This window comes from Dacryopinax primogenitus (assembly GCF_000292625.1).
Source record: "Dacryopinax primogenitus strain DJM-731 SS1 chromosome Unknown DACRYscaffold_20, whole genome shotgun sequence".
Classification (NCBI taxonomy): Eukaryota; Fungi; Basidiomycota; class Dacrymycetes; order Dacrymycetales; family Dacrymycetaceae; genus Dacryopinax; species Dacryopinax primogenitus.
In genome coordinates this window covers 481601-505613 of record NW_024467217.1, presented here as the reverse complement: position 1 = coordinate 505613, position 24013 = coordinate 481601, and the positions used below count along the sequence as shown (strand labels likewise).

The 24013-nt window shown below is 52.9% G+C and overlaps 11 protein-coding genes across 11 annotated transcripts; 4 read left to right on the top strand and 7 right to left on the bottom strand.

Moving 5' to 3' along the window:
* Positions 1 to 90: 90 nt before the first annotated feature.
* Positions 91 to 1584, bottom strand: DACRYDRAFT_118931 (uncharacterized protein; the record flags this gene model as incomplete). Its single annotated transcript, XM_040770695.1, has 2 exons — positions 91 to 673; positions 738 to 1584. 2 exons carry the CDS (start codon positions 1582 to 1584, stop codon positions 207 to 209), a joined length of 1314 nt encoding a protein of 437 aa, XP_040625107.1. The 3' UTR covers positions 91 to 206.
* A 291-nt stretch (positions 1585 to 1875) lies between these two features.
* On the bottom strand, positions 1876 to 3500 carry DACRYDRAFT_118930 (pre-mRNA-splicing factor PRP46; the record flags this gene model as incomplete). Its single annotated transcript, XM_040770694.1, has 7 exons — positions 1876 to 1899; positions 1951 to 2353; positions 2406 to 2585; positions 2638 to 3017; positions 3071 to 3153; positions 3208 to 3329; positions 3382 to 3500. 7 exons carry the CDS (start codon positions 3498 to 3500, stop codon positions 1876 to 1878), a joined length of 1311 nt encoding a protein of 436 aa, XP_040625106.1.
* Positions 3501 to 3909: 409 nt separating this feature from the next.
* DACRYDRAFT_118929 (aspartic protease) lies at positions 3910 to 5400 on the top strand (the record flags this gene model as incomplete). Its single annotated transcript, XM_040770693.1, has 4 exons — positions 3910 to 4293; positions 4345 to 4526; positions 4576 to 4708; positions 4764 to 5400. 4 exons carry the CDS (start codon positions 3910 to 3912, stop codon positions 5322 to 5324), a joined length of 1260 nt encoding a protein of 419 aa, XP_040625105.1. The 3' UTR covers positions 5325 to 5400.
* Positions 5401 to 5429: 29 nt separating this feature from the next.
* On the bottom strand, positions 5430 to 8001 carry DACRYDRAFT_24690 (calcium/proton exchanger). The gene is made up of 10 exons (XM_040773793.1): positions 7742 to 8001; positions 7319 to 7684; positions 7186 to 7266; positions 7059 to 7131; positions 6965 to 7008; positions 6854 to 6916; positions 6545 to 6804; positions 6198 to 6497; positions 5738 to 6145; positions 5430 to 5685 (listed from the first exon to the last, which is right to left on the bottom strand). Exons 2-10 carry the CDS (start codon positions 7635 to 7637, stop codon positions 5641 to 5643), a joined length of 1593 nt encoding a protein of 530 aa, XP_040625104.1. The 5' UTR covers positions 7638 to 7684; positions 7742 to 8001; the 3' UTR covers positions 5430 to 5640.
* Positions 8002 to 8599: 598 nt separating this feature from the next.
* DACRYDRAFT_18265 (pre-mRNA splicing factor) lies at positions 8600 to 11395 on the bottom strand (the record flags this gene model as incomplete). Its single annotated transcript, XM_040771349.1, has 10 exons — positions 8600 to 8645; positions 8700 to 8732; positions 8788 to 9113; positions 9280 to 9357; positions 9445 to 9513; positions 9579 to 9729; positions 9820 to 10245; positions 10296 to 10625; positions 10860 to 11103; positions 11359 to 11395. 10 exons carry the CDS (start codon positions 11393 to 11395, stop codon positions 8600 to 8602), a joined length of 1740 nt encoding a protein of 579 aa, XP_040625103.1.
* Positions 11396 to 12593: 1198 nt separating this feature from the next.
* On the top strand, positions 12594 to 14701 carry DACRYDRAFT_83945 (uncharacterized protein). Its single transcript, XM_040776653.1, has 2 exons — positions 12594 to 13437; positions 13484 to 14701. Exons 1-2 carry the CDS (start codon positions 12738 to 12740, stop codon positions 14386 to 14388), a joined length of 1605 nt encoding a protein of 534 aa, XP_040625102.1. The 5' UTR covers positions 12594 to 12737; the 3' UTR covers positions 14389 to 14701.
* A 465-nt stretch (positions 14702 to 15166) lies between these two features.
* On the top strand, positions 15167 to 19171 carry DACRYDRAFT_71263 (uncharacterized protein). Its single transcript, XM_040775938.1, has 8 exons — positions 15167 to 15385; positions 15438 to 16203; positions 16252 to 16612; positions 16662 to 17139; positions 17188 to 17886; positions 17933 to 18322; positions 18369 to 18706; positions 18755 to 19171. The coding sequence occupies exons 1-8, from the start codon at positions 15226 to 15228 to the stop codon at positions 19085 to 19087; spliced, it is 3525 nt and encodes a 1174-aa protein (XP_040625101.1). The 5' UTR covers positions 15167 to 15225; the 3' UTR covers positions 19088 to 19171.
* A 42-nt stretch (positions 19172 to 19213) lies between these two features.
* Positions 19214 to 19663, bottom strand: DACRYDRAFT_58182 (TAFII28-like protein; the record flags this gene model as incomplete). Its single annotated transcript, XM_040775486.1, has 3 exons — positions 19214 to 19353; positions 19423 to 19516; positions 19577 to 19663. 3 exons carry the CDS (start codon positions 19661 to 19663, stop codon positions 19214 to 19216), a joined length of 321 nt encoding a protein of 106 aa, XP_040625100.1.
* A 946-nt stretch (positions 19664 to 20609) lies between these two features.
* On the top strand, positions 20610 to 21716 carry DACRYDRAFT_111176 (carbon-nitrogen hydrolase; the record flags this gene model as incomplete). The annotated part of the gene is made up of 5 exons (XM_040769187.1): positions 20610 to 20660; positions 20710 to 20812; positions 20862 to 21119; positions 21169 to 21555; positions 21604 to 21716. 5 exons carry the CDS (start codon positions 20610 to 20612, stop codon positions 21714 to 21716), a joined length of 912 nt encoding a protein of 303 aa, XP_040625099.1.
* DACRYDRAFT_24685 (uncharacterized protein) lies at positions 21706 to 22730 on the bottom strand. Its single transcript, XM_040773792.1, has 4 exons — positions 22434 to 22730; positions 22177 to 22382; positions 22029 to 22125; positions 21706 to 21979 (listed from the first exon to the last, which is right to left on the bottom strand). The coding sequence occupies exons 1-4, from the start codon at positions 22684 to 22686 to the stop codon at positions 21750 to 21752; spliced, it is 786 nt and encodes a 261-aa protein (XP_040625098.1). The 5' UTR covers positions 22687 to 22730; the 3' UTR covers positions 21706 to 21749.
* Positions 22731 to 22805: 75 nt separating this feature from the next.
* DACRYDRAFT_118924 (uncharacterized protein) lies at positions 22806 to 23880 on the bottom strand. The gene is made up of 4 exons (XM_040770692.1): positions 23782 to 23880; positions 23417 to 23728; positions 23244 to 23369; positions 22806 to 23194 (listed from the first exon to the last, which is right to left on the bottom strand). Exons 1-4 carry the CDS (start codon positions 23812 to 23814, stop codon positions 23027 to 23029), a joined length of 639 nt encoding a protein of 212 aa, XP_040625097.1. The 5' UTR covers positions 23815 to 23880; the 3' UTR covers positions 22806 to 23026.
* Between the last annotated feature and the right edge of the window lie 133 nt (positions 23881 to 24013).

Below are 24013 nucleotides of genomic sequence, written 5' to 3'. Positions count from 1 at the left end.
CCCAGCGACCGCATCATACATGGGGTGGCAGAGCAAAGGAAAGCACTTGGTATATTCGTTACAACACGTTATGATACCGTCTTGAAAAGGCATGTGAAGGTATCTTGTACAACAACAGATTTGCCGTGTGAAGCGGAGAAAACAGAGAATGGAGCGGGAGATTCGCTATCCACAGTCTGGAAGTGATCAAACCAGCAGTCATATACTCATCGCCAGCCATACTGCATGCCACTCGGGGCAGCCTGAACACTGTACTGTCCCATCATGTGTTGTTGTTGCTGCTGCTGCTGCTGTTGCATGTTCATCTGCTGATATTGTTGCACCGTCAGCTGCCCCTGGGGCGTCCACATCTGCGGTCCCTGAGCCTGCTGCGTCTGCATTGGCGGCTGAACAGCAGCATACTGCTGTGGGGAGTACTGCGGCTGCTGAATCTGGGGCAGGCCGAGGGGAGACTGAGGCGGCGGCGGGCTGAGAGCATTTGGCGGTATGCGCTGCCGAGCCAGCAGCTCGGGAAGAGAATTACGCAGCTCATCTGTGCGCTCGGGCCAGTCAGGCAGCCGGCTCAAGCCAGCATTGAGTTGCTCCTTGACCCTGTTACGGGAGGCAGAGTCGTGGGAGTGCCTGTAGCTGTTCTTGATCTCAGCGAGCTGCCAGCGGACGGCAGTGATATCCTCTAAGTGGTAGTCAGCAAGGAATATCAACAGGATAAACAAGAAATCACTTGCCAATATGGTCACTCGCTTCTTTCATCTTTGCAGGGACATCGATATTTATCCCTGGCCACTGCTTCGGCAACTGATCCAAGTACGCCTTTCTGGCTTGCCACGCTTCCCTGAGTGCCTCCACACATTCGATGAGCTTGTTCCATGCACCCTCGTTCCACGCCTCGAGTTCCCGTTTCGTGCGAATCACTAGCTGCCGGGGGTGTTCGTTGTACTTTGAGTCCGGAGCTCCGTAGTTCGAGATAGTAGGCATCAATCCAGGCTGCATCTTCACCTGTTCCTGCTGGGGCCGGGGTTGCTGATATGCTTGCTGCTGCTGCTGGGTTGGCTGCTGAGGCTGCTGGGAGAGCGGATCGAAAGCAGACACGGCAGGATTAGGCACACGTCCACCGCCAGCAGCAGTGCCAGCAGCAGAAGGACCGTACCCATATCCGCCGTTCTGGTACCCCGTGTAACCCATTTGCGTTCCCATCCCACCCATGTCCACGCCCCCACCGGCACCATACGACTGGGAGGGCATGGAGTACTGCTGGCCGTAGATATTGCTGTTTTGGGAAGGCAGTCCCTGCTGACTGCTTGGCATGCCGCCCATCCCTACGCCGGAGCCCGAACCGTAGCTCCACTGCTGTTGCTGTTGCGGCTGTTGTTGGTACTGAGGTTGTTGCTGACCATACATGCCCGAGACGGAGCCTGCCGATTGCGGATATTGCTGCTGCTGACCAGAAAATTGCTGTTGCTGATACCCGTTCTGTGAACCATATGATCCACCGGAGATGTCTGGGTATTGGTATGCCGCTGCCTGGACCTCGGGATGTACATATTGTGTGCCGGGTTGTGCAAAAGGATTCCTCGACACAGACATGACTGTTGCGCAGATTATCAAATGAAAGAGGTCGAAGGGAAAGACGAAGAGAGGGCGTTGAGGTAGGGATGGAGGAGAAGATGGATGGCCGATGCGATGACAGGCCCTTGTGGCACTGATGGTCTCCTGCTGCTTCGGCTGCGCCGGAGTGTCACCTTTGATACATACAGTACAGCCGCTTTTCTACTTGCATTTATCTCATGGTTGTAAACAGAATGTAGTTGATCACCATGCATTATCGTACACGCTGTCTAGGCTACAATTAAAACACGGAGCAAAGTATTACGTGCCTCATTCAGTCCGTTCAGCGTAGATCTACACAAAACCAGTCAGGCTAACGCTGCCATCAGAGATATGGATACGTACTTTAATTGTCTTGTCCGCACCACCGGTGATTAACCTCGTCCCTGTCATGTCAAACGTCGAGCAGAATACACCTGCCTCAGCATCCAGACTTCCTGGTTGCGGAATGTCGTCCATATGCTGGAATGGCAGACCGGTCTTGTAATCCCAGAAGGTCAAACTGCCGTTATCCCCGCCGGAGAACTGCACACCGTCCCCGTTCACAGACATGCAGTTGATGATGGCTTCGTGTCCCTTACAGGTGTACACTAGTTCGCCTCCCGGAAGTTTGAACTTTTTGATGTTGTTGCCACCAGCAGAGCCGGAAACGAACGAGAACTCGGAGGGGGATAACGCGAGAGCGCGCACTGACTTTTTGTGGTGTGTCAGCGTCATCATTGTTTTACCAGCTGTAATATCCCATAGCCTGTGCATTGCATAAGTCAACATACAAGACAGAGCCGAGAAGGGCCACTCACCGAATTGTTGAATCCATCGAGCCAGTAATGACTTGAGGATCGACAGGTGCAGTTAGAAGTGCCCCGACAGTGGCGCTATGCCCAGCCAGAACGTGGATTTGAGCTTTTGTGCGCATATCCCATACTCGCGCAGATGCATCACGACCACTGGTGACCAGTAAGTCTAGTGTTGGATGAAGGCTGAGATAGAGGTTAGGGTGAATTCGAGACAGATAAATAAGAAGAGACTCACGCAAGTGCATATATACCTGATAAATGTCCATGATAGTGCCTAATAACCTTATTCGCCTCTAAATCCCAGCACTTGACCATCTTGTCCTCTCCACAGGAGAACAGATACGGATGTCTAGGCGAGACTGCCAAACCACGCACGGTGGAGATGTGGCCGGTGAGGGAGATCTTGAGTTCCCCGCTTGCCAGGTCCCAGATCTTGATCACCCTATCACCTGCGCCGGTCGCAAACCACTTGTTCCCCGGCTCGACAGCAACACTTCGTACCCAACCAAGATGTCCAGATATGACCCGTGAGAGACGCCATTGTGGATGGTAATCTGGCTTGACTTCGCGCTGCTGTTTCCGAAGGGAGAGTGCACGGTGGAGAGGTGTTTGGTTCTAAGGGATGTCACTCAGTAGGCCTCTCACAACTCTGATAACCCAGCACGCACTGAAGTAGGGGCCAGGGTTAACGCAGCCTGAGGTGCTGTCGTCCCTGCAGCAGCCTCGATGAGCCTGGTTGTCTCTGGTGGCGCTACAAAAGAGCCGTCAGTCCCCCGTGCATTTTCTCCCTGAGCATACCACTCACGGCCTTCGATGGCTTTTCGCTGCTTGGGTGCATGCGGCCCCTGCTGTTCTCGCATCCCTATTGGAAGTTCCCTCACCGCCTCGTACTCATTTGAAATCTTGACAGCCAACTTGGCGCGTGAGCTACGCGACCCTCAGCCCTCAAATCCTCGCACTAGAAACATTCACCGCTCACCTCAGCTCATCGGATAGTGACGGGGCAAAAGATGAAGCGAATATGGCGGCTGTACGTCGTGAAGATGAAGCTAAGAGGCCGGAAAGAGGGGGTAGCTGTCCTTCTGCAGTAGTGGCCATGGTCGTATGAGTTGACGAACGATTGGGTGGGCGCTTCGGGATCAAAATTGAGCCTTTTCAGGGAATGTTCGAAGGTTGAGTCCTTCACTCGTTCAACTTTATCATCACTCATACATCGAAGCGAGATACTTTCGTGGTCAATTCGAAGTAAATGCCTCTAAATATACAAAAAATGCTTTACTATGAATCGTATCTGATGGCGATTTGATGAACTTGCTTGCCGTCTTGCAATGACCTTAAGCTGCGTTCAAGAGCTCAAGACGCGAGACACTAGGTCAAACTTTGACAGTCGATCGGCATGCTTGGTGTCTCTGTATGCAGCGCTCATGACTTATAAGCGCGATCATGGAGGGCAGTGATGAAGCACAGCTTACATTCTTTTTCCCATTCACCACCTACATCTACAGCAATGTTCACTCCTTCTATCGTCGCTCTCTTGATTCTCCTGCTTGAGCCAGCCTCAGCCGGTCCTCTCTCCCGGACACCTCGTCCACTCCAACTCCGCGGTCCCCCCAGGTCGTTTTCCCATCTCCGTGCTGATGGGATCTTTGATTATGACTGGGCGCATTCTCAGTCCCAGCTAGTGAGGGCGAAGTATCAACACACTGCAGCCATAGCAAGCAAGGCTGCTGTACTGCCCAACACGCTCACAGTAAATCGTCGAGCCTCAGTATCAGTTCCGCTGGTCGATTACATACAGTCCGGGCTTGATTTGGAGTATTATGGTACCTTGAACCTCGGCACCCCTTTTCAGCAAGTTACGGTGGACTTCGACACCGGAAGCTCAGATCTTGTAAGCATTCCCACGCGTGTATATGCGCATATAGTGATCAGTTTCCTGCAGTGGGTACCGACTCTATGCGTAGACAGCACGACGGACGTTCTCAAACCAGCATTCAACTCTTCCAAGTCCAGTAGCTATGAACAAACGATCGAGCCCTTCCAGATTGCATATGGCAGTGGAGAGGTGGTTGGTACCATCGCTAGCGACACCGCTATGTTGTCCGGCTTTCGGGTAAAATCCCAGTGAGTCTTTGTTCACATAGGTATAAAACTATATCTGATAGACGTGCAGATATTTTGGTGCCGTCAATGTTATGTCTCCACAATTTTTGAACGACCCCGCCAGTGGGATTCTGGGGTTAGCATTCCCTCAAATTGCACAAACCAAGCAACCACCATTCATGCAACAGCTCTATAACGCTGGTGTATGTATACCTGTCACTTATTATGTATTGTTCGGCTCATCTGGAAGGTATTCAGGTTCTGGACGAACCGCTATTCGCATTTTTCTTGAGTCGTCAAGAGCAAGGTGCAGTGTTGAGCATCGGCAACACCGATTCGACCCACTATACTGGCGGCATCACCTATACACCTGTTACCACCCAGACATATTGGGAAGTTCAATCCACAGGCTCCGTCGTAAACGGGAAGGCTGTCCAACCTAGCTTCAAGGCCGCCATAGACACGGGCACGACGCTCATCTACCTTCCCAGCGCAGCTACTGCTGCCCTTTACAAGGCTATTCCCGGATCACGCGAGGATTCTCAACAAGGGACGGGTATGTATGCGTACCCGTGCAACTCGAACCCGACTGTGGCATTCACTTTCGCCGGCTCTTCGAATGAATATACAATCGATCTCCGCGACTTCAACCTTGGGCCCTCGGAGGAACAGGGCATGTGTGTCGGGGGTGTCATCGCTATGGATATGAAAGATACTAACGGAGAGCCGTTGGCAATCATTGGGGATGAGTTCTTGAAGAGCTGGTACAGCGTTTATAACTTTGATGGACCAAAGGTAGGATTTGCGAAAGCCAGATAGATGATAGGGTCTCATACAAGGAAGCATTGTAACCACGTTCTTTTGCTACAATAAATACAAGTCTCACTTTACAGCGTGTTCATGGGTGAAATACGACTCGAATCGTCCGCCGAAGTAATATCTCCACTGGTTTAATTTAACGTACACAACCTATTAGAACATACACAACTATGAACCTCGAAAGCCTACTTGAAATGGAGACTGACGAAAACAACGAGACTGAGGGGCGGACCTCGTGTTCACAAGGCATGTATGGATACACGTCATATAGTGAGCAGGGCTCTCATTGGCCAAAATGAGTGGTGATACAACCGGATCAGGTGCAGGTAATACCCAAATATGTAGTCGGATCATAACCAGGCTGCGCGACAGTTTTTAGATCAAGCCGGAAACTGGAAGATATGCACACTCACATAGAAAAAGAAGCAAAGAGCCAGTATTACGTAGACGCACATCAGAATCATCCCTTCGAGCCAGTTACTCCTTCCATCCTGGACAGTATAGCTCACGACCATGACGGCCAAGAACAAGGAGAGACTCTCGAACGGATCAAATAGCATAGTCAAGTTTTTTCCCATGATCCACGCGAGAACGGTCACGAAAGGAATCACGAAGACAGCGATTTGAATACTCGAGCCCACGGCGATGTTTATCGCCAAGTCAACTTTGTCCTTGACAGCTACAGTCACGGCTGATACGTGCTCGGCAGCGTTGCCGATGATGGGGATCAGAATCAGACCAACCCACTCCTCGCTGAGAGCACCAGTTTGTACCACAGAGTCGATCGAATCGACCAGGAATTCTGAAGTGACGCCTACAAGCTAGAGAATCACTTATCAAACTGCATATTTCATGAGTAGTTAACCGGCTTACCACCGAGACAATAACCAGTAAGCCTATCGTGACAGGAAGAGTTAACTTCGGCTGCTCCTCCTCCTCTTCTTCCCGAAGAGAAACATTGGACATCACCTGGCCTTGCTCTTGATTCGAGCCTAAGTTTGGAACTTGCTGCTTCCGTGGCCAGTGAAGTGGACGTGGCCATTGTATGTGCTTCGTTTTTCCTCCGATATAAGGGGTAGACTGCTCATCGTCCTGGAGTTGTAGGAAAGGCTCGTGGGAGTAGAGAGTGAAAAACAGGTAGCATCCGTAGATGAACAGCAATATTATGGCCACCTAGATCATGATGAGAAGTTTTCAGTACATAGAACCGGAAGACGTACGCCACGGCTCATTTTCATTATTGCCGATGCCTGAACAGCAGCCGACACGTCATCCGAGGATATGTTGTCAGCCTGGTTTCGCCATTGGACCGAAAAGTGGTATGCGCCAGGAAGGAGTACCGCGATGACACTGAGGACCAACAGCGTGCTGTGTAATTGCGACTGCATTTGCTTGAACGCCTGGTCGGCGAACTTCGTTCCGCCGCAAAAAAAGCACATGCCGAGCACCAGGAGCAGATTGCTCAGAATAGATCCCATGACTATAGGAGTACGTTCAAATGTGCAGCGTTCACAGTATTGCTCACTCACGGCTTGATTGTACAATGGTCAACTTGCATTGCGACAAAGCGATTATGGACACGATAAGCTCGACTGCGCAAGACATCAGCTCAAGCTCGGTGTGCTTTGGTGAACACGAACCCGTGTTACCGAGCGTTGCATTCAAAAGACCGCCCACAGTAGGCCTAATCGCATCGTCAGATGCACTGCTTGATTTCCCAGGGAAGTGTCTTACCCAACCCGCATCGTGAGCTCTTCCGTCCCATACCCAATGAGTTGAGCCAGAGGGATGACGGATATGAAAGTTGCTACACACAAGCAGGTTGGTCTATGGCATGTATAGCACAGTGGCTTGAGCTTACTGACAAAGATCACAACACCGGATTGTTTGGCGAAATATAGGGCCCATCCAACCGGAATGAATAGGAGGAGAATGTTCAATGCTAATGTGCTGAAGTTAGGGACAAAGCTAGTCGAAAGGTAATTTTGACGTACGACTGGACTTGATGATCTCCATCAGACTGCTTCTAGTCGTAGGGATATGACGTGCGTAGTTTCTTCTTGGGGAGGGCGTTGAAGGTCTCGACGGAGGGAGGGCGACTACACGAGGGACAATAGACTCCACCTTCGCGCTGAGTCTTGTCAGCTCGTCTTGGAGACTTTCCACCCTCGCCAATGCCGTCGATAGATTTGGTTCATAAGATGTGAAGCATACTTTCTTCTCGTCGTGAAGATGCTCCGGGTCCACTAACGTCCTCGTAGGACTGCTCTCTGCCGATCTTTGGAAAGAGGGGGCGGAGGTGTGCATGTGCATGTGTCGATCTCTATCGCAACGACACCTGCAGCAAAACAGGATGACATCTGCGTCACTCGTCAGTCCCAACATATATACTCAAGAGGATTATATTTGTTGCGTACTCAGTGCTCTTCTGAGACTTGACTTCATTTGCAGATGTCTCTGATACCGGGAAAGTAGGGAGAGAGGACGGAAGGACCTTAGAGCTAAATAGGAAAGTGGAGGCGGAGGCCTGAGTTAGAGGCATGAAATGTGCTGCACGCGAGGTATGCTTTATAGAAAATAGTTTAGATGTCGGGATTGCGGGACAGGTATGCCATAGTGGCTGCGGAAGAACTCAGTGCTGGGTTCCATGGAGCCGGAAGGTCGAGACTTAGCACCCCCACAGCCCGACATCGTTGAAGCTCCTGAAGCTCCACACATTTGCACATTGAGTCAAGCGGACTGCCAGGGTAGCCGTTCTGGGATCACCGGATATCAAATAGATCGAACTCGGAATTCTGTTCGTTCGCATAGCGCCGAGCGATCGGCAGTCAAAACCAGGACAGGAGTTGGATGACCGCAGTTGCTGCGCCCTGCCTTCGGGTTTGCACGAAGCACCGCCACTGGAAGCATCGGAGCTGCACAAATTCCGAAATGGGAAAATCTTTCACAAAGCAGGATAATAAAAGACAGCAATTCCGGCTGAGATAAAATTGCTCGTTACCTTTCTCCCAGATCTAGAGCTCGTTTATCATTCCAAGCATACCCAAGATGATCTCCCCAGAATCAGGCATCCAGACGGCTTCCTCGGGTCCACGCTCCAACCTTGCTGAAACCCGGTAGCATCAGACTATCCCGAGGGAATCCAGAACAAAGACTTGAAATCTTCAGGCGCTGAGATTGTTGGGTTTCCATGGATTTGGGTCGAAAGACGGGACATGTCATCGAGTCACTCAGCAACTTGCCCTCGGTGGAGATCCGGGGTAGGGAGGCATGTGTCATCGCTGGCGCTTATCAACAAGCGTGTAGCCATATTCGAGTAGCCTGGTGGTACGTTAGTGTGAGTTGTACAACAAAGTAGTGAGGGCGCCAGCATACCAGTCAGGGTCGATTTCTGTCAGGACACGAATGCTAGACGGACCGCGTTAAGTACAGAACCGAAAGAAAGCAAGACGGAGTCACGTACTTTGTCGTTCGCGTCTCTTCCACCTCGTGGTAAATGACCCAGCCACTTGGCGGTCGGCGGGTGAACAGCACCGACGAGGGATGACATTGCAGCACTGTGTCCTGTCTTACCCCACGCCATGTGCCGTCCGGCATGATGCGAGCAGCGTTTCGCCAGTAACCCGCAATGAGACATTTGCGGAGACGCGCGCTGTCCCCTTCGCATGAGACGAGCGGGATCTTCCAGCGTAAAAAGTACTTTTTGAGCTGGGCGCGGATCGACATTGCTCGGGAGAGAGCACGGAAGTTAAGAGCATGAGCACGACAGAAAGAAGAAGACGACCGCCCCTGTTTGATGAAGGCATTGTATGCTGTGAGAAAATAATGAGAAAATAAAGATCAGAGCAGTGCCTGATAGGAGTACGGGGAAAACACGTGCCGTTCAACATTGTCAAATGATCCTATCCCAATATCAGTGAACACCATGCCAGCGTCAACCGGGAAAGCAACTCACCCCTTCTTGCGCGGTGAATTTTCTCCTTTCGAGTTCGGCAAGTGCGCCTGCCTGGCCCTCGGGAATGATGAACAAATCCTATTATAATGATGAGACATCATCAGTGGTCTTTTCCCGGATGACAGCAAGCAACGATCAAGGCGTAAGTGGACGAGTCATGCTTACCTGGACAGAAGTGACAGCAGCAATAGTGAGCATTTCCTCTCCACACTTGAATTCTCCTGAGGCGAGTAGCTGTTCCGTGACGTCTCAAATGAGCACACATGACTGATAGGCCGTTTTCTCGAAATACAACTCACACATTTCGCCATCCTCAGATCTAGTGCGATCTCCCCCATTCGATCCCCTTCCTGAGTCATTCGCCCCTCGTTATCGATGGCCCCGCACATGACGAGCCACTCGAGTGCGCGCACGAGATTCTCAGCTGGCGGAGGGGTAGGCCACTCGAATCTACGGCCGATATGAGTCAGCATTCAGTTCACCTGCCGTCACTCTCGTGCCACTCAAGGATGGAGAGAAGTTGCGATTGAAGAGACGTACTTGTTGAGGTTGTCGATACCCAGACTCTTGAGCTGAAGAACCGGCAGAGCTAAGTCCGTCCTCACCAGCTCAGGCGGGGTAGTCTTCCTTAAACCGTTGTACGCCTCCTCTGTATACAAGCGATAACACACGCCCTTGCTTGTCCTCCCCGCCCTTCCCGCTCGTTGAAGGGCGCTTGCCCTGCTCACTGGGGTTGTGACGAGCCTCGAGATGCCCGAACGTGCATCATACGACCGCAGCTTGACGAACCCGCTGTCGACGACGAACCGGATCCCGTCAATCGTCACACTAGCTTCGGCGATGTTGGTACTGATAATGACTTTGCGCGTACCGGGAAGGGGGGAGTCGAATATGCGTTGTTGCTCTTCGAAAGGAAGGCCGGCGTGTAGCGGAAGCGGAGTCAAGCGGAGTGCGCTATCCGGCATTCTGGAGAGCGTGTGAGCATGGTATGTCAGGCCATAGAAGAAAGGGCGCACGTAGGGATCCACTCGCCGATCATATCCAAGCACCTGTCGATCTCCTCCCGCCCGGTCAAGAAAACGAGAACGTCGCCGGCTCCCTCCCTCACATGCACACGCTTGACTGTCTCTGCTGCTTCTCTCACATAGTCGCTCACTGGTTCGCGCAGGTAGCCGACTTCGACGGGATACATCCTGCCTTCCAGCGAGATGATGACTGCTTCGTCTGGTTGAGCGGTAGTAGATGGGGTGTCTCCGGGCATGGAGGTGAAGTAGTCATAGAAATATTGTGCATCAAGAGTTGCGGAGGAGATGATGAGCCGCAGTGAGGGGCGTTTGCGGCGGATCCTACAAGATCGGGGTCACCATTAGCACTTGAAACAGAAACGAACTCATACTTCTTCAATACACCTAATAATAGATCAGTATATGCACTCCGCTCATGCGCCTCGTCGATCTATTTCGGTGTCAACTAGTGCGTTGCGTGTCGAGAGTGGGGGCCGGCGCACCATGATCACCGAGTACTTGCTGAGCAACGGATCACGCATACACTCGCGAAAGAGCATCCCATCTGTCACATACTTGATACGTGTTTTCTCCGGGTCGCTCATATCTTCGAATCGGATCGTGTACCCGACCTCCTCCCCCAGTACGCATCCTACTTCCTCTGCTACCCTCATCGCAACACTCGTCGCTGCGACCCGTCTAGGCTGAGTGCATGCGATGACCTTGCTGTCACCCGCCCAGCCCGTCTCGAACAGATACTGCGGAAGCTGCGTCGTCTTCCCGCATCCTGTCTGACCGACGACAATGAGCACGCCATGCGCTTCGAGTGCGTACAGCAGGGGGGTTCGGTGCCTGTAGATGGGGAGATGCCGTCGTTGGTCTTGCAAGCAAAGGGAGGCGAAGTGTTGAGAAGAGGTGAGCAGGAGGCCGCCGTCGGATGTGCGGTCGAGAGTGCTGCCTATCCGATCCAAGGGAGACGGGGGTCGATAGAAGGCAGGTACACGGAGATGACAGGAAGGAACAATGGACGAAAAGGGTTAGCGTGGTCCGCAGGATGACGATGAAAGGGACGTACCTGGCCCTGTGCCTTGATTCCCAACAGTAGGCGGCATAACAACCGATAGATGGTGCCTGGTAGCTGCCACTGGCCAGGAATGATGGCAAATACGTCGGATGTTGACAGACAGACAGTCAAAATGTCGTCTTGAACAGGTGATGACTCAATCCCCGGATGCCTAAGGGTCGAAGTTGTCGGCAATTAGAACCACAGATCCTCGTTCGTGCGATGGCGCCACTAGTTTCCCAAGTCAGACTAGCGCAACTTTGTGGCCTAGAGCCACAGACCCGCGAGAATTTGGGGTGTATTATCACAACAATATTGTTGTGACAATCTCAATAACAAAATTGACCTAGTGGTCCAGCAGTAAGATCGGGCGCGTGGAGCGCGTTGTGTAAACGGGAGCAGGCGTTGGCAAGGGCCTCAAACGACTCAGCCACAGAAGGCCCGGTGTCCGCGCTCTTTTCGTGCCAACCTTGTGTTGATGCTGTCATCCTCTTACAACGTCTGATATATTGACGCGCGCGGTCCAGATCGGCAGTGTGGTGGCATGACGCTATTGGATTAGGGATGAGCGGGTGGAATGATATTGAGACGGGCTTGATTACGGGTCCAAGGGTATTTCAGAGGTCTGTTGTCTGGAGACGGACACTGCCACCTGCTCAGAAGCCACAACTGGAATGGGGAGTACGCAAGATGTGGACGGGGAGATGCGGACAGGGAACAGAAGAGTGTGGGAACTGGATGAATTGGGTGTATGAAAGGAAATAATAAGAGGGGTCTTCTGATTCGGATAGAAAAAGAAGTTAAGAAGCAGAAGACGCAAATCTGGTGAATTTTCCGCCCAAAGGGATGGGGGTCGACGAGGTCAAGAGAGAGAGGAAGCAAGGTAAGTGCCCCGGGGATCTGGTCAGATACGTCGCTCATCTCCCCTCTCTTGTCACTCTTCCACCACCATCTCCACTGTCGTTCCTGCTCCGCTCTTCGTGCCCCTCCTCGCCTCCGCTCTTCTCCTCTCGTCCCTTGACCCCTCCCCGATCTCCAGGGGCAAAGCCGCCAATCTGCGCATCCTCAACGCCTCTCCCTCTCACCGGCCTGCGGCACTCCCGCACCAACACTGGACGCTCGCTCTCTCCGGTCTCCCGCCAATGGCATCCCTGGAAGACTTGCAGGTCCATGGGCTGGCACTCTCCTCCCCCACTTACTCCTCCTTCCCTGCTGTGCCCTACAACCCCGTAAACGACGCTTCAAGTGTAGCGACCACGCGACCAGGCAGCAGACTGGATGTCGTCGCTGAGGAATTTCCGCTACCTCCCCCGCTCTTCGGTACCGCAGCGGAAGACGCGGACGTCATACTCAGGAGCAGAGAGGGAGCGGACTTGTACGCGCACGCGATCATGCTCAAACGGGCATCACCCGTGTTCGCGAGCAGCCTGAGCGAGCTTACGGCTGAGATTCCCCTGATCCATATTGATGCCGAGGGACGGACGATTGATATGCTATTGCAGTACATCTATCCTGACTGCAGACCCGAAGTCGGCTCCGACTTCGACGCGTTCCTTGCGGTGCTCCAGCTTGCGGTCGTGTACCAAGTGGGGCACGTGATGCAGATCCTGCGCAAGATGCTAGTTACGCCGGAAATGCTTACTCAGTTCCCGATCCGCATCTACGCTGCTGCAACGCGTTGGAGGTTCACAGCGGAGGCGGAGATCGCCGCTGAAGCGACGGGGAGGCTGGATCTAGCGCGGGCCAGCGAGAAGGAAGTGGGAAACATCAGCGCGACCGACCTCGTCAAGCTTATGGGGCGCCATGTGAGGAGGAAGAGTGATATTCTGGAGGCGCTCAAGGGGTGGAAGTCGAGCTTATGCAAGACATGCCAGAGCATGCCTGGGGACAGCTGGAGCATGCGGTACTATGTCCGTGCGGTGGACGAGGTCAAGAAGCACCCTGCGACGGACGTCATCTTCAGCGAAGAGTTCATTAACCAGGAGACGGGCAAGAGCAACTGTCCGGAGTGCGACAACTACTTCGTACTGAGCCAGAGGTTAAAGGACCTGAAGCAAGCCGCGGCGCACAGTATGCGGCGACAATCGCCATGTGAGTAGCTCATCATTCAATTACACACAAACTGACGCGCGTATAGCCTACTCCCGCAAGTCCGTTCAGAGTACCGTGTCTACTATCGCCCCCATCACCCCGATCCCCTCCACCCCCCAGCTGGAAAATATCTTCTCCGAAGGGGACTGCATACTGCGCTCTATCGACTCGCAGGACATCCGGGTGTACAGACGCATACTCATAGAAGCGTCCATGTTCTGGAAGCACCTCTTCTCCCTCCCCCAGTCCCAGCCAGATGTAGACCCCGCTGACCCGGAAAGCGCAGTGCCCATCGTGGACTGCACCGAGCGTGGTCGAACACTCAAACTTCTGCTGCAACTCATCTACCCCGTTCCCAAGCCAAAATTCCGCACTTTTGCGCAGATCGAGCCTGTGCTGGAAGCAGCACACAAGTTCGAGATGGACGCCGCGCTCCAGCACCTGGCCGGTATCCTACGCGAAGCCCATTTCATACAACTCGATCCTGTGCGCGTGTATGCACTTGCGTGTCGGTACGACCTGCCTGAACTCGCCCGACTATCCTCGAGCTTCACGCTCCGGTCCGACCTCGAGCAGACAGCAGAAGAGTCCGTCTTCGGCCTTTCGGCAATCTCCTTCCTCCGCCTGCTCCAGTTCCGCGACACCCGGGCAGCACAGATCACTGCTATCCTGACCGAGCGTGCTCCCCCCAGCCCATGCGAACAGTGTAAGATCGCATGGGCGTCCAACTGGCTCCGTCTCGCCCTGGAAGAAGTCTGCCGTCGCCCAGTCAGCGATACCATCTTCGGCCTGAGCTTCGTGACGAAGAGCTTTGATGTCGAGCAGGTTCGTCGAAGCTTTGACAGGATCGGATACCATCAGTGCAACAATATCTTCAATATTGCGGATCATGATTGGCTCCAGGAACTGAAAAAGAAGATCGATATGCTCCCCGAGTCACTCGACCCGTGATCCTTTGATACTGTACAGCAGGATCCACTCGATCCAGCTCCAAAATACCGACAGTCTCGGCTTCGTCAGCCTTTCCTTTCCCCACATTCTGCTATCTTGGCTATCACATTCGTTCTGTTCTCGTTCTCTTTTTCTTATTGGGCCTCTAGTCTGCATTCGTTTCTTCTTAACATATGTTCTGCTATGTGCACGTCATTCCTTGTTCTTTCCGCGTGCTTCCTGATTCCCCTCGCGGTACTGTCTTACTATCCTATTACCCACATGAGGTACATACCACACATCCTCTCCGCTCTCTCTCTCTCTCGTATCCTTTTCGTTCCTCATCAATCGTATATCCTCACCCTACATACAGCAACGCGGGGTTGGCCGATGTATGTACGTAGTCGTCCAAGCTTGGTGGGCGATGCCTGTAGATAGTAGATAGCGCGTCATGTACGTTAGAAGCAGAGATGGAAGGGAAGGGAATCCGATCCGTCTTCAAACAGAAGCTGTTGGATGATTCGGGTAGCAGAGAGTGCTTCTGGCCTTTGTTCTTGGCAACATCTGAAGAAGCGTCTCACACCTCTGAGAATCAGCTTCCCAGACTCTTGTCTTCCATCAATTTCCTCATTGCTTCTTCTAGCTTCTGTTAATCCGACCTCGGAGCTGTTGTGCACGTGCAGACTGCGAGTGCACCGCCACCGAGGCGCGTCATCGGCTCTGTCTGTTCCCCAGGGACTCGTTCCAGGCCCAAAGGAGACTTTGCCTCTGTCTGCGCTCGACTCAACCACCGCGAATGCTCCTTACCACCACCCAATAGTCGACATATCCCCGCGAGGTGCAAGTCGCTGGAGAAAGATGTCACTCAACCCCAAGCAGGCGCACTACGAGCAGCAGCTGGTCGCTGCTCTGTGTCGGGGCGCATGGGCGGACCTCGAGCCCGGCAAGTCGCCCAAGGCGGTCTGGCTCACGTGGAACGAGCTGTTGAGGAAATACAAAAAACATAATCCGGATTCGAGTGCGTCTTTCTTTTGGGAGGAAGTGGGAGGAGATCTGATTGTTTTGGATAGCGTTGGCTACGGTTGCGGTGCAGACTCAGGCTCTGTCACTCCTCATCGCTCGGCATCACCCTGATCCCCCGGCTGAACTGTTGGAGAATATCCCTACTTCCATCGGACGCAAACAGCTTGATATGGACGGTGACTTGGAAGGTATCACTGGCAGCCTTGACGTGGGTAGGGAGTGTAAGCTCGACCCTTCGAGCAAGCAGGAAACAGACGGGAACGTAGAAGAACTCCGTGGTTCAGCTGAAAAGTCCCAAGGAACCGAGTCAGTCAAGATGGTCGAGGTTTTTTATGCCTATGCACGAGGGGAATTTGACCGCTGCCTAGAGCTCATAGGCATGATCAACCTTGATAACCCTGTTCCGCCGGAACGCAGTCAGACGCGCACTTCGGGCGGAAGCAGGAGCCACCATGGTGTCAAGCTGACACTGACGGAGCGTATAGAGTCCATCACTCATGTAAGCAGCGCGGGCAACCTTTCCCCCCCCGGATCTATACTTGCTCGCCGAGCACTTGTAGACCCGAAAAGGGCTTGGTGGATCGTCGAGCGCATACGTACAAGATGCCTAGAAGGGATGGCCTGCGAGGAACTGAAGAACGTTTCTACTGCGCTGAGAGCTTATGAGGCTGGTATCAGCCTACTGGAAGATTTGGGTTTCAGAAAACCCGACAATGCGGCGCAGAAGAATGAGGCGTTCTCGCAGTACCGCGAGCTTTGGCGGTGGGCAGAGAGACTCCTCTGGCGAGCGTCTGTCGTCTCTTCACGGACAAGGTGCGCTCAGTTTGATATTTTCTGATTTTTGGCTGATGGAACGCCCAGTTCGATGTCCCACTCCTTGCAAATCTTGCGCTCGTATCATTTGTGTAGCCAATGGTGGGGAGCCGCCTTTCGTCCATTCCACCGTTCTCCAGCCTACTCGCTCTTCATCCGCGCTCTATGCTTTTCCGCACCCCTCGACACTCAATCCAACACAATACGATCCTCAGCAAAACAGTCCCTTTCTGCCTGGATGGCGGAGGCGAAGGAGGCGCTGCTCGAGTACAGGAACATCCTTCAGGCTACGACGGTGTTCCCCAGGGCGGGGCAAGTGAACACCAAGGTGGTCGATTTTGCCGATCTGTGTATGGCGGTATGGGAGGGAGGAGGAGAAAGCGAGGACGAGGCACCGTGGATAAGTGATGTACGTCTTCAACTTTCTAGGGGGCCTGATACTAAAACGGAAATGATAGCTCATGTGGTGGGGCACTACGCTCACTTTCCACTCCCATCGAATCCTGCGTCACCTTACTCGGCTGCTCGTCTCCACCGGCGACATCGACGAAGCGAAGCGAGTCTTCCGCCTCTACGTGCAGCTCGTGACCAAAGCCCGCGAGACCTCAGCAGGTGATGTCTCCCTCCAGCTGAAACGGCGGCCTACCGCAGAGGAAGCCGCAGCGCCGGAGGAAATCGCCCTAGAGGAAGGGGAGATGGAAGAGCTCGGCGCAGGGAGCGACTCGGACGGCGATCGGACGTTTGTCGCTGCTCTTGTCTTCGGAATACGGATGTTGAGCCGGTGGGCGAAGAGCGAAGATGATGCAAAGGAGGCGTGGAAGATGGCCCAGCTGGGGGAGGGTATATTAGGAGAGTTGGGCAGCCCGCGGGATAGGAGGTTGCAGGCTAGGCTGAAGGCAGCGGCGGGAATAACGAGGAACGTACAGGCTGCTACTGGTATGTACCGCGGTTTGAGTGTGAGGATGGCGGTTGATCATGGAGCAGAGATGGAGCCCGAGACACGGCCGGCGCATCAGGCTGCGGCCCAGGAGCTGCTTACCACCTCTCTTAAGCTAGAAGCAACCGCAGACACGCTATACCACCTCGCCTATCTACAAGCCGAGCTGCGCGATATCGACGCTGCAGTTCTTACGGCGAAGCAAGCGGTGGAAAAAGACCATCGCGAGATCCGGGCGTGGCATCTGCTCAGTCTACTGCTTACCGCTCAGGGGGATTCTAATGGTGCTCTGGCGGTGATCAAGCTTGGCCTGGAGGAGGTAGCCACGCAGCAGGAACTTGAATTGATAAAAGACGTCGCGTTGAACCCTGCCTCGCCGCAAGCAGAGGGTATCAGCTCTCGAGACTTCGCAGGCAACGATACAAAGAGTAGGCTTTCCCCTACTGTTACCGGGCTGCCCGAAACAGGTGATCGTCTTGCTGTGGTGCAATCCCCTGGACAGTCGCTCTTGGACTCAGATTCGGTCCCGCGTGGGTATACGATGCTCAAGCCCTTGATCGACCGGAAGCCTTCGAAAACGGAACGGTTCGAATGCGCGCTCCAGCTGTTGATTACGAGGAACACTATTGTGGAGCTCCTGGAGGGTCCAGATAGTGCGAACTCTAATTGGGTGGATATCTTTGCGTATTTCTCGGAACAATGCCCTATACCCTTGGATCGAACGCAGTCAAGGCGCCATTCTCTGGGTACGGATCCCAGTGTCTCTTCGAAGTTATGTCTGATCTTGTACAGATTCTGTGCCGACTCCTCTGCCATTAGCGCTTTCTGAACCTATCCGGACAGTAGAGACACTCTCCACCGTCCAGGAAGTATCTGCGATGCAAGTTCCTGAGGTGATCACACACGAACCCTCCGAGCCACCCCCAGAACAGTCCAATGGAAATACGCCTCGCCCCTCAAGCGAACAAGCGAAGTTCTTACAGCCGAAACCGTTCCCTCTGAAGGTAAATCATCGGCAGCGTCGTGATGGCCGGGACGAGAAACGAGTCAACCTGGATGAACTGCGTATGAAGTCGCAGAAGTTGCTTCAAGGCGGTCAGAAACAGCTTCAAACCCTCTCGAGGAAAATCATACATCGTGATGGGCAGGGGCACAGAATCCCTCGGTCAAGATCCGTTCCAGGTAAGTGAGCTTCCCATCGTCAGGAAGCACACTCAACAGAGAGCAGATTTCAACAAGCCGCCACCGTCCGCGTCTGTTTACCAGGCTTCGTCTATCCATTCTCGAGTCCGGCGGTACCCATCACCTGGCTCTATGCGAGGATCTGTGCATGGTTCTATGCGGGGCACGATATCTCCAGGAAGGCTAGAACCACCGTCGCCTTCACTCGTCCCTTCAGAACCATCTGGGCATCCTGGTCGGACGCAGCACGAGACGCGGATCCTGTCAGAGTTATGGCTGATGTCCGCTGCGACGTTCCGCCGAATGGGGCAGATCGAGCAGGCGCATGGGGCGATCCAGGAGGCGGAGGTGATAGATCCTGAGAACCCGAATGTCTGGGTTCAGGTATGTCTAATAATGCAGGATCCAGGTTGCATGACTGATACACACCAGCTGGGTCTCTACTTCGCGGCCGTGGAAAACACACGGCTGGCCATCGAATCCTTCCATAAAGCGTTGGTCATAGACCCTGACCATGTTCCGGCCTCTGTTCACCTAGCCCAACAATACCTCGGGATCAACAGCGCTGACCTTGCCTCGGGTCTGCTCATGGCTATTACCCAAGGCTCGGGTTGGGACGTCGCCGAAGCCTGGTATTTCCTGGCCAAGGCATGCGAAAAACTGGGTAGGAGGGAAAGAGAACGGGAGTGCTTGGTATATGCGCTCAGGCTCGAGGAGAGCAAGCCGATTCGACCACTGGGAACGACAGTACCGCGTTGCCTGTAGTCGATGCAGGTTAGACAGATACCCAATGATAATTCTGATACCGGACAATTATGCTACATCTAATGCTACAATGCGTATGACAGTCCTCCTACATGCTATGGAGAGGGCATAGATCGGTAGGCAGAGCTAGAGGGCCATCCGCTTGCCCTTTAATGGCCGTGCGGCACCGATTACCCCCTTCTCGTCCTTGTACATCTGATAAGCCTGCCTCAGATCCTCTGGGGTGAGCGGACCACGTTCTCCTCGCACAGCCTGAATTTCGAGCGCTGTGCACGATGATGAGCTGTGAAGAGAGCGGAGGAGTGAGGATAGAGAAGAGGACAGGATTGACCTACCTCGCTCAACGACCTCGCCGACGAAGACCTTCCCAACACCTGCGACCATCTGCGCGACTTGGGGCGTGACAAGTACCCCAGTACTTTGTATGAGCTATGAACCAGTGAGCAGATAGAAACGGGCGAGAGATGGCAGAGCAGGTATGTAGAAGACGCATACTTTGCGGACGTTGGCCTTGTTTAGTGTGGATCGGCGGTACCAGTCATATCGGGTTTGTTGTTCTTGCGAGAAGTTGTCCATGAGCACCCTACGAACGTGTCCAATCAACATTATTACCTCCTTCATCAATACCCTCCGTGGGCACCGAAATGATCAGGAGAGGAAAGGGTACCGAGTGGGCTTAGGCAAAACATGTACGTACTTGAGATTAGCCTTGGCTCGGGCTTGCTTCGCTTCTTGCATCCTAAATACCTCTTCCTCTAAGCGCGCCTGCTCGTCCTCTTCCCCCTCGTCTTCCTCTACCTCTGCCTTTGTATCTTCCACGCGTGGAACAGACGGCGCCACTGAGCTGAAGCGTTCACCTTGACCAGGAGGGACTGAGGAGCGTTGTGCGGCCGGAGGTTGAGATGAACGTTGAGCCGCAGCGGGCATTACTTTGGTAGACGAAGATCCAGGATATTGTTTTCCTGGAGAAGCAGTTGTTGGCCTTGATCCTACGTGCTCATCTGTCAGACGAGATGGTAGAAATATGGAAAGTACACAGACGTTTCGATGATCCGGGCATGTATGTGTCGAGGAAGAGCGAAGGAGCGGTGGGCTCCGTCTTGACGTCCGACCGGGGAGGGGAGAACGACGATGAGAAGTTCACATCCATATTGCAATGGCTTTTCGTTAAGTTGGACACCTCAGAGCAGTAGGATGGTCAGTATGCAGGATGGTCGTTGAGCGCTTGATGATGGCAACTTGAAGGGTCCAGCGAACTGTATCAATGACTTGCACTTTGACTAGGACTGATAATGTGAATATATGAATATTTTATTGTTCATTCTGTGCATATCATATTCTTTCCATAATGATTCAATGATAATTGTATTTCAGTCTTTTGACTTGCTGGTTGTGCCTACTCCGGCTCGGCACTACAACCTCATGTTGTTCCCACTGCGCCAATAATCCACCATGCACTGATCCTAGCATATTGTGCATGCTATCACACTGTTGACGTCGAATACCCGTCCGAACTTTCGCCATGTCTGCTCAAACGAGTCTGCGAATAGCAGTTTTCCAATACACGCCTATTGTACGTTCTCGCCGTACTTTCTCGCCGGTGGACTGATAGACGTAACCAGTGGGCAGACGTAGAGCGCAATATCAAGCGCATCGAAGCAGCAACGGCACGATTAGAGCCAGGATCAGTTGATTTGATCTGTTTTCCTGAGATGTGCTTCACAGGTTCGCTCTGTTCAATTTCGCACCTTACCACATATGGTGACATGTCAAGGCTACGTTTTCTCCGACCCCTCCCGTCTCGCACCCCTCCTCGAGTCTCCCAAGGAAGGCCTCACGGCTTCATTCTGCGCTCAAGTAGCACATAGGATGGGATGTCATGTCGTTGCTGGATATCCTGAGCTTCCAGATGGGAAGGAAGAATCTGGCAAGATCGGCTACAACAGCGCTATGGTATGGTCCCCCCATGGATTGGTTCACAACTACAGGAAGCACAATCTGTTCGAGATGGACTTGCCTTGGGCATCCCCAGGTACAATTTCATTTGAAACTTATATAACTTCCATTGATGCGCGCCGCAGGGCAGAGCTTTACTGTTATGTCTGAACAGATCGCTGGCCTACGCACCGCGATCGCAATATGCAATGATCTCAACCCACCCACGGAACTGGGAGAGTGGTGCGTGAAGAAGGATGTGCAGCTCTTGATCATTCTTTGCGCATGGCTCGCCTCGGAGGCGAGCGAATCAGTCGATGAGCACACAGAGACGGAGTTGTCTGATGGTGCGCAGGAAATGGAAGTCACGGAAGAGCGCGAAGGCAGCAAACCACAAAACGAGCAGGACGCCAAGAACCAGCCGGATAGCCAGAATGTTTTCTATTGGCTCTATCGACTCCGTGGTATACTATTCGAAGACGACGAAACGGAGAGGTTTGTGGTCATCTGCAACAGAACAGGGACAGAGCATGGTGTGTTCCCCTTGCAATCCAACAGGAAGGACACTCAGACGTTCACAGGGAGCAGCTTTGCTGGATCCTCGACGATGTGGAAGTTCATGGGCGATGGGCACTTCAAGACGCTCGGCCGACTCTCTTGCAAAGGCGAACATATCGGCATCTGGAAAGTCTAGTTGTTCCATTTCCTTCACGTTCATACCACGCCACTATGCCTGTGCCCCTTCCGTTCTTGCTAACCTCTTCGTCCACACATCATCCTCCACCAAGCTCTTCCAGAAGACGACCGCGTCGACAAACTCCTCGCCATCGTCGCCATTCTTCCGAAGCCTGCCTGCCTTGGGAATTAAGCCCGCGCGAGTGAACCCGAGCTTGTCCCAGATTTTGAGCGAAGCGACATTGTTGGAATAGACGAGGTTGAAAACAGAGGCCAGATAGCCTTTCAAGACGTCAGTCATGTGGTCCGCACAGTCCCAAAGAACACAAACCAAGGCGCGGGGCAAAGTAGAGGTACGACATCCCGAGAAGGTACCCATATCCCGCACCCCGATGATACGGATCGACGATAAACCCACCATTGCAGCACTGTAATGCGACATCAGTACTATTTTGGGCACATAAAGGTGAACAACGTACATGGCTAGACCGCCCCGGGTAATTCGGCTTCACGTAGTACATCCCCACCACAAGCTCCTTATAGTCCTTCACGTCCTTGCCTACGATATCATCTATCGTCTCCGCATCTGTTCGAATCCAAGCTTCCGCCTTGGGGTCCCAATAACTACCATCTGTTCTTGTGGGTGCAAAACCCTTGTCCAGGACACCGATGAAGCAGTCGTACGCTGCAAATCGCCGTTAGCAACTTTAATGGTTGCACAAAGTATAGGCCATACAGAAGTAGTAGTCCTCGAATGACTGCTCCGTCAGCTCAAACTCCTGCGGATATGTCCTCCCCTCCTCTACCACCCCGTTAAATAACATGTGCAGATGCTCAAACAAGGCGTCGGGAACTGTGGACCGCTTCACTGGTACGACAGTCACAAACCCCATGGGCGATTGGCTCCCCTTTCGGGTGACTGCGAATGTGAGAGGATTGAGTTGCGGGATGACACCAGCAGGACGGGGAATGGTGCCATAGGCCGACATTACAAGTAGCTGGATGCGGGGATCACTATGAGAGTAGAGCTACTTAGAATAGATGTGGGGAGAGATGCTCTTCCCATTCAGGTCGGACCCTGATCTCAGAATGATATGTATTTGTCGGGATAAAGATAAGTTCGAGATATGAATGACAACTCTTGTCAGCGAATCTCTCGATCACCGATCCCATCAAATTGCTTGCGGGAGGTGCAGGGAGAAAAGCTGGAAAGATTGCTCCCTAATAATGCAGGTAGTGTAGAAAGTATTGACACAGTAGAGGCTCAGCGCTGAGCCTCGTGCTAGCACGAGGCCGCTTGACTGGCATGACCCTCCTCTATTCAGCGAATCACTTTGTCGTTGTAGTATCCGTGACTTCACTTGTAGGCTGAAGGGGAAGATTTCCTTCGGATAGAGCAGGATGCATAACCAAAGCATCGTGTGTTCGTAGGCGGTGTTTCCAATGCACGATACTGTCGTATGTGTCGAGCAGAACGAATGATGATTCCAAACCGAGCTAGGAAACGGCAGTCAGATTCAGTACGACGTAAAAGGAAGGTTTCTACCATGATGGCGTTGTCGAGTAACTGGTCTGAGCCAGGATATTGGTCGGGTGTTTTGGACGGGAGATACATCAGTTGATGAACTTTGATGGCTTGGAAGATAACCAGCAGAAGCCAGAAGAAGAATAGCTGCTTCAAGGTCACCAAAAACCATCACTGGAATAAGTAAGCCTTACCGGCATAAATGTGCTTCCCCTGATACCGACGAGCACCACCGCGATTATCAGGCCAACAGTGTTAAACGGCAATAAGCCGACCCCCAGCTGAGCAACAGCTAGCCGAGCTATCTCGAGTACAGTCATGGCGATATCCGCCACGATCAGAACCAAGTATAATATCCATATCTTTTTCTGAAGACGAGTGCGGGATAAGGGAAGAGCCTGTCTTCGTTTCGAGCAAACAATAACTGTCAGGGGAAGAGACGCCATCAATATCCATGATGCTAGAGGAATGACCACGACATCGAGTGTACATGTTGACGGACTACCCTGTTACATGTCAGCTTGTTTTTTTTTGGTTTGGCACGATGGACGTAGGTCACCGTAACTGGTGTTCGATTCGAACAGAGGAGCATGCTCGAGTTGTACTGGGAAAGACAAAGCCAAGCACGAATCACCAGGGAAGCGTCGTTATATACTTTCCGCGACAGAAGACAGCAGTAGAGCACAGGAGAATCAACGCGATCAATGGTTGCATGCCTCCGATGAGGGGCCGATTAGGTTGTCACGGCTATGGGATGCGCTGCCTTTGACCGGGTCGCTGATGGATCCGAG

What these genes read in the sequence shown, in the direction of transcription:
- DACRYDRAFT_24685 (XM_040773792.1), bottom strand. Translation starts at nt 22,686, where the DNA reads ATGTCGGCCTATGGCACCATTCCCCGTCCTGCTGGTGTCATCCCGCAA. An exon ending in ATTCGAGGACTACTACTTCT is followed by an intron (nt 22,383 to 22,433) that starts GTATGGCCTATA and finishes GGCGATTTGCAG; the next exon opens with CGTACGACTGCTTCATCGGT. An exon ending in CTACTTTGCCCCGCGCCTTG is followed by an intron (nt 21,980 to 22,028) that starts GTTTGTGTTCTT and finishes ACGTCTTGAAAG; the next exon opens with GCTATCTGGCCTCTGTTTTC.
- DACRYDRAFT_24690 (XM_040773793.1), bottom strand. Translation starts at nt 7,637, where the DNA reads ATGCACATGCACACCTCCGCCCCCTCTTTCCAAAGATCGGCAGAGAGC. An exon ending in TAATGAAAATGAGCCGTGGC is followed by an intron (nt 6,498 to 6,544) that starts GTACGTCTTCCG and finishes ATCATGATCTAG; the next exon opens with GTGGCCATAATATTGCTGTT. An exon ending in TACTGGTTATTGTCTCGGTG is followed by an intron (nt 6,146 to 6,197) that starts GTAAGCCGGTTA and finishes GTGATTCTCTAG; the next exon opens with CTTGTAGGCGTCACTTCAGA.
- DACRYDRAFT_71263 (XM_040775938.1), top strand. Translation starts at nt 15,226, where the DNA reads ATGTCACTCAACCCCAAGCAGGCGCACTACGAGCAGCAGCTGGTCGCT. An exon ending in AAAACATAATCCGGATTCGA is followed by an intron (nt 15,386 to 15,437) that starts GTGCGTCTTTCT and finishes TGTTTTGGATAG; the next exon opens with CGTTGGCTACGGTTGCGGTG. An exon ending in GAACGTACAGGCTGCTACTG is followed by an intron (nt 17,140 to 17,187) that starts GTATGTACCGCG and finishes ATCATGGAGCAG; the next exon opens with AGATGGAGCCCGAGACACGG.
- DACRYDRAFT_118924 (XM_040770692.1), bottom strand. Translation starts at nt 23,814, where the DNA reads ATGCTCCTCTGTTCGAATCGAACACCAGTTACG. An exon ending in GGGGAAGCACATTTATGCCG is followed by an intron (nt 23,370 to 23,416) that starts GTAAGGCTTACT and finishes ACCTTGAAGCAG; the next exon opens with CTATTCTTCTTCTGGCTTCT. An exon ending in TACTCGACAACGCCATCATG is followed by an intron (nt 23,195 to 23,243) that starts GTAGAAACCTTC and finishes GCCGTTTCCTAG; the next exon opens with CTCGGTTTGGAATCATCATT.
- DACRYDRAFT_83945 (XM_040776653.1), top strand. Translation starts at nt 12,738, where the DNA reads ATGCTCAAACGGGCATCACCCGTGTTCGCGAGCAGCCTGAGCGAGCTT. An exon ending in TATGCGGCGACAATCGCCAT is followed by an intron (nt 13,438 to 13,483) that starts GTGAGTAGCTCA and finishes ACGCGCGTATAG; the next exon opens with CCTACTCCCGCAAGTCCGTT.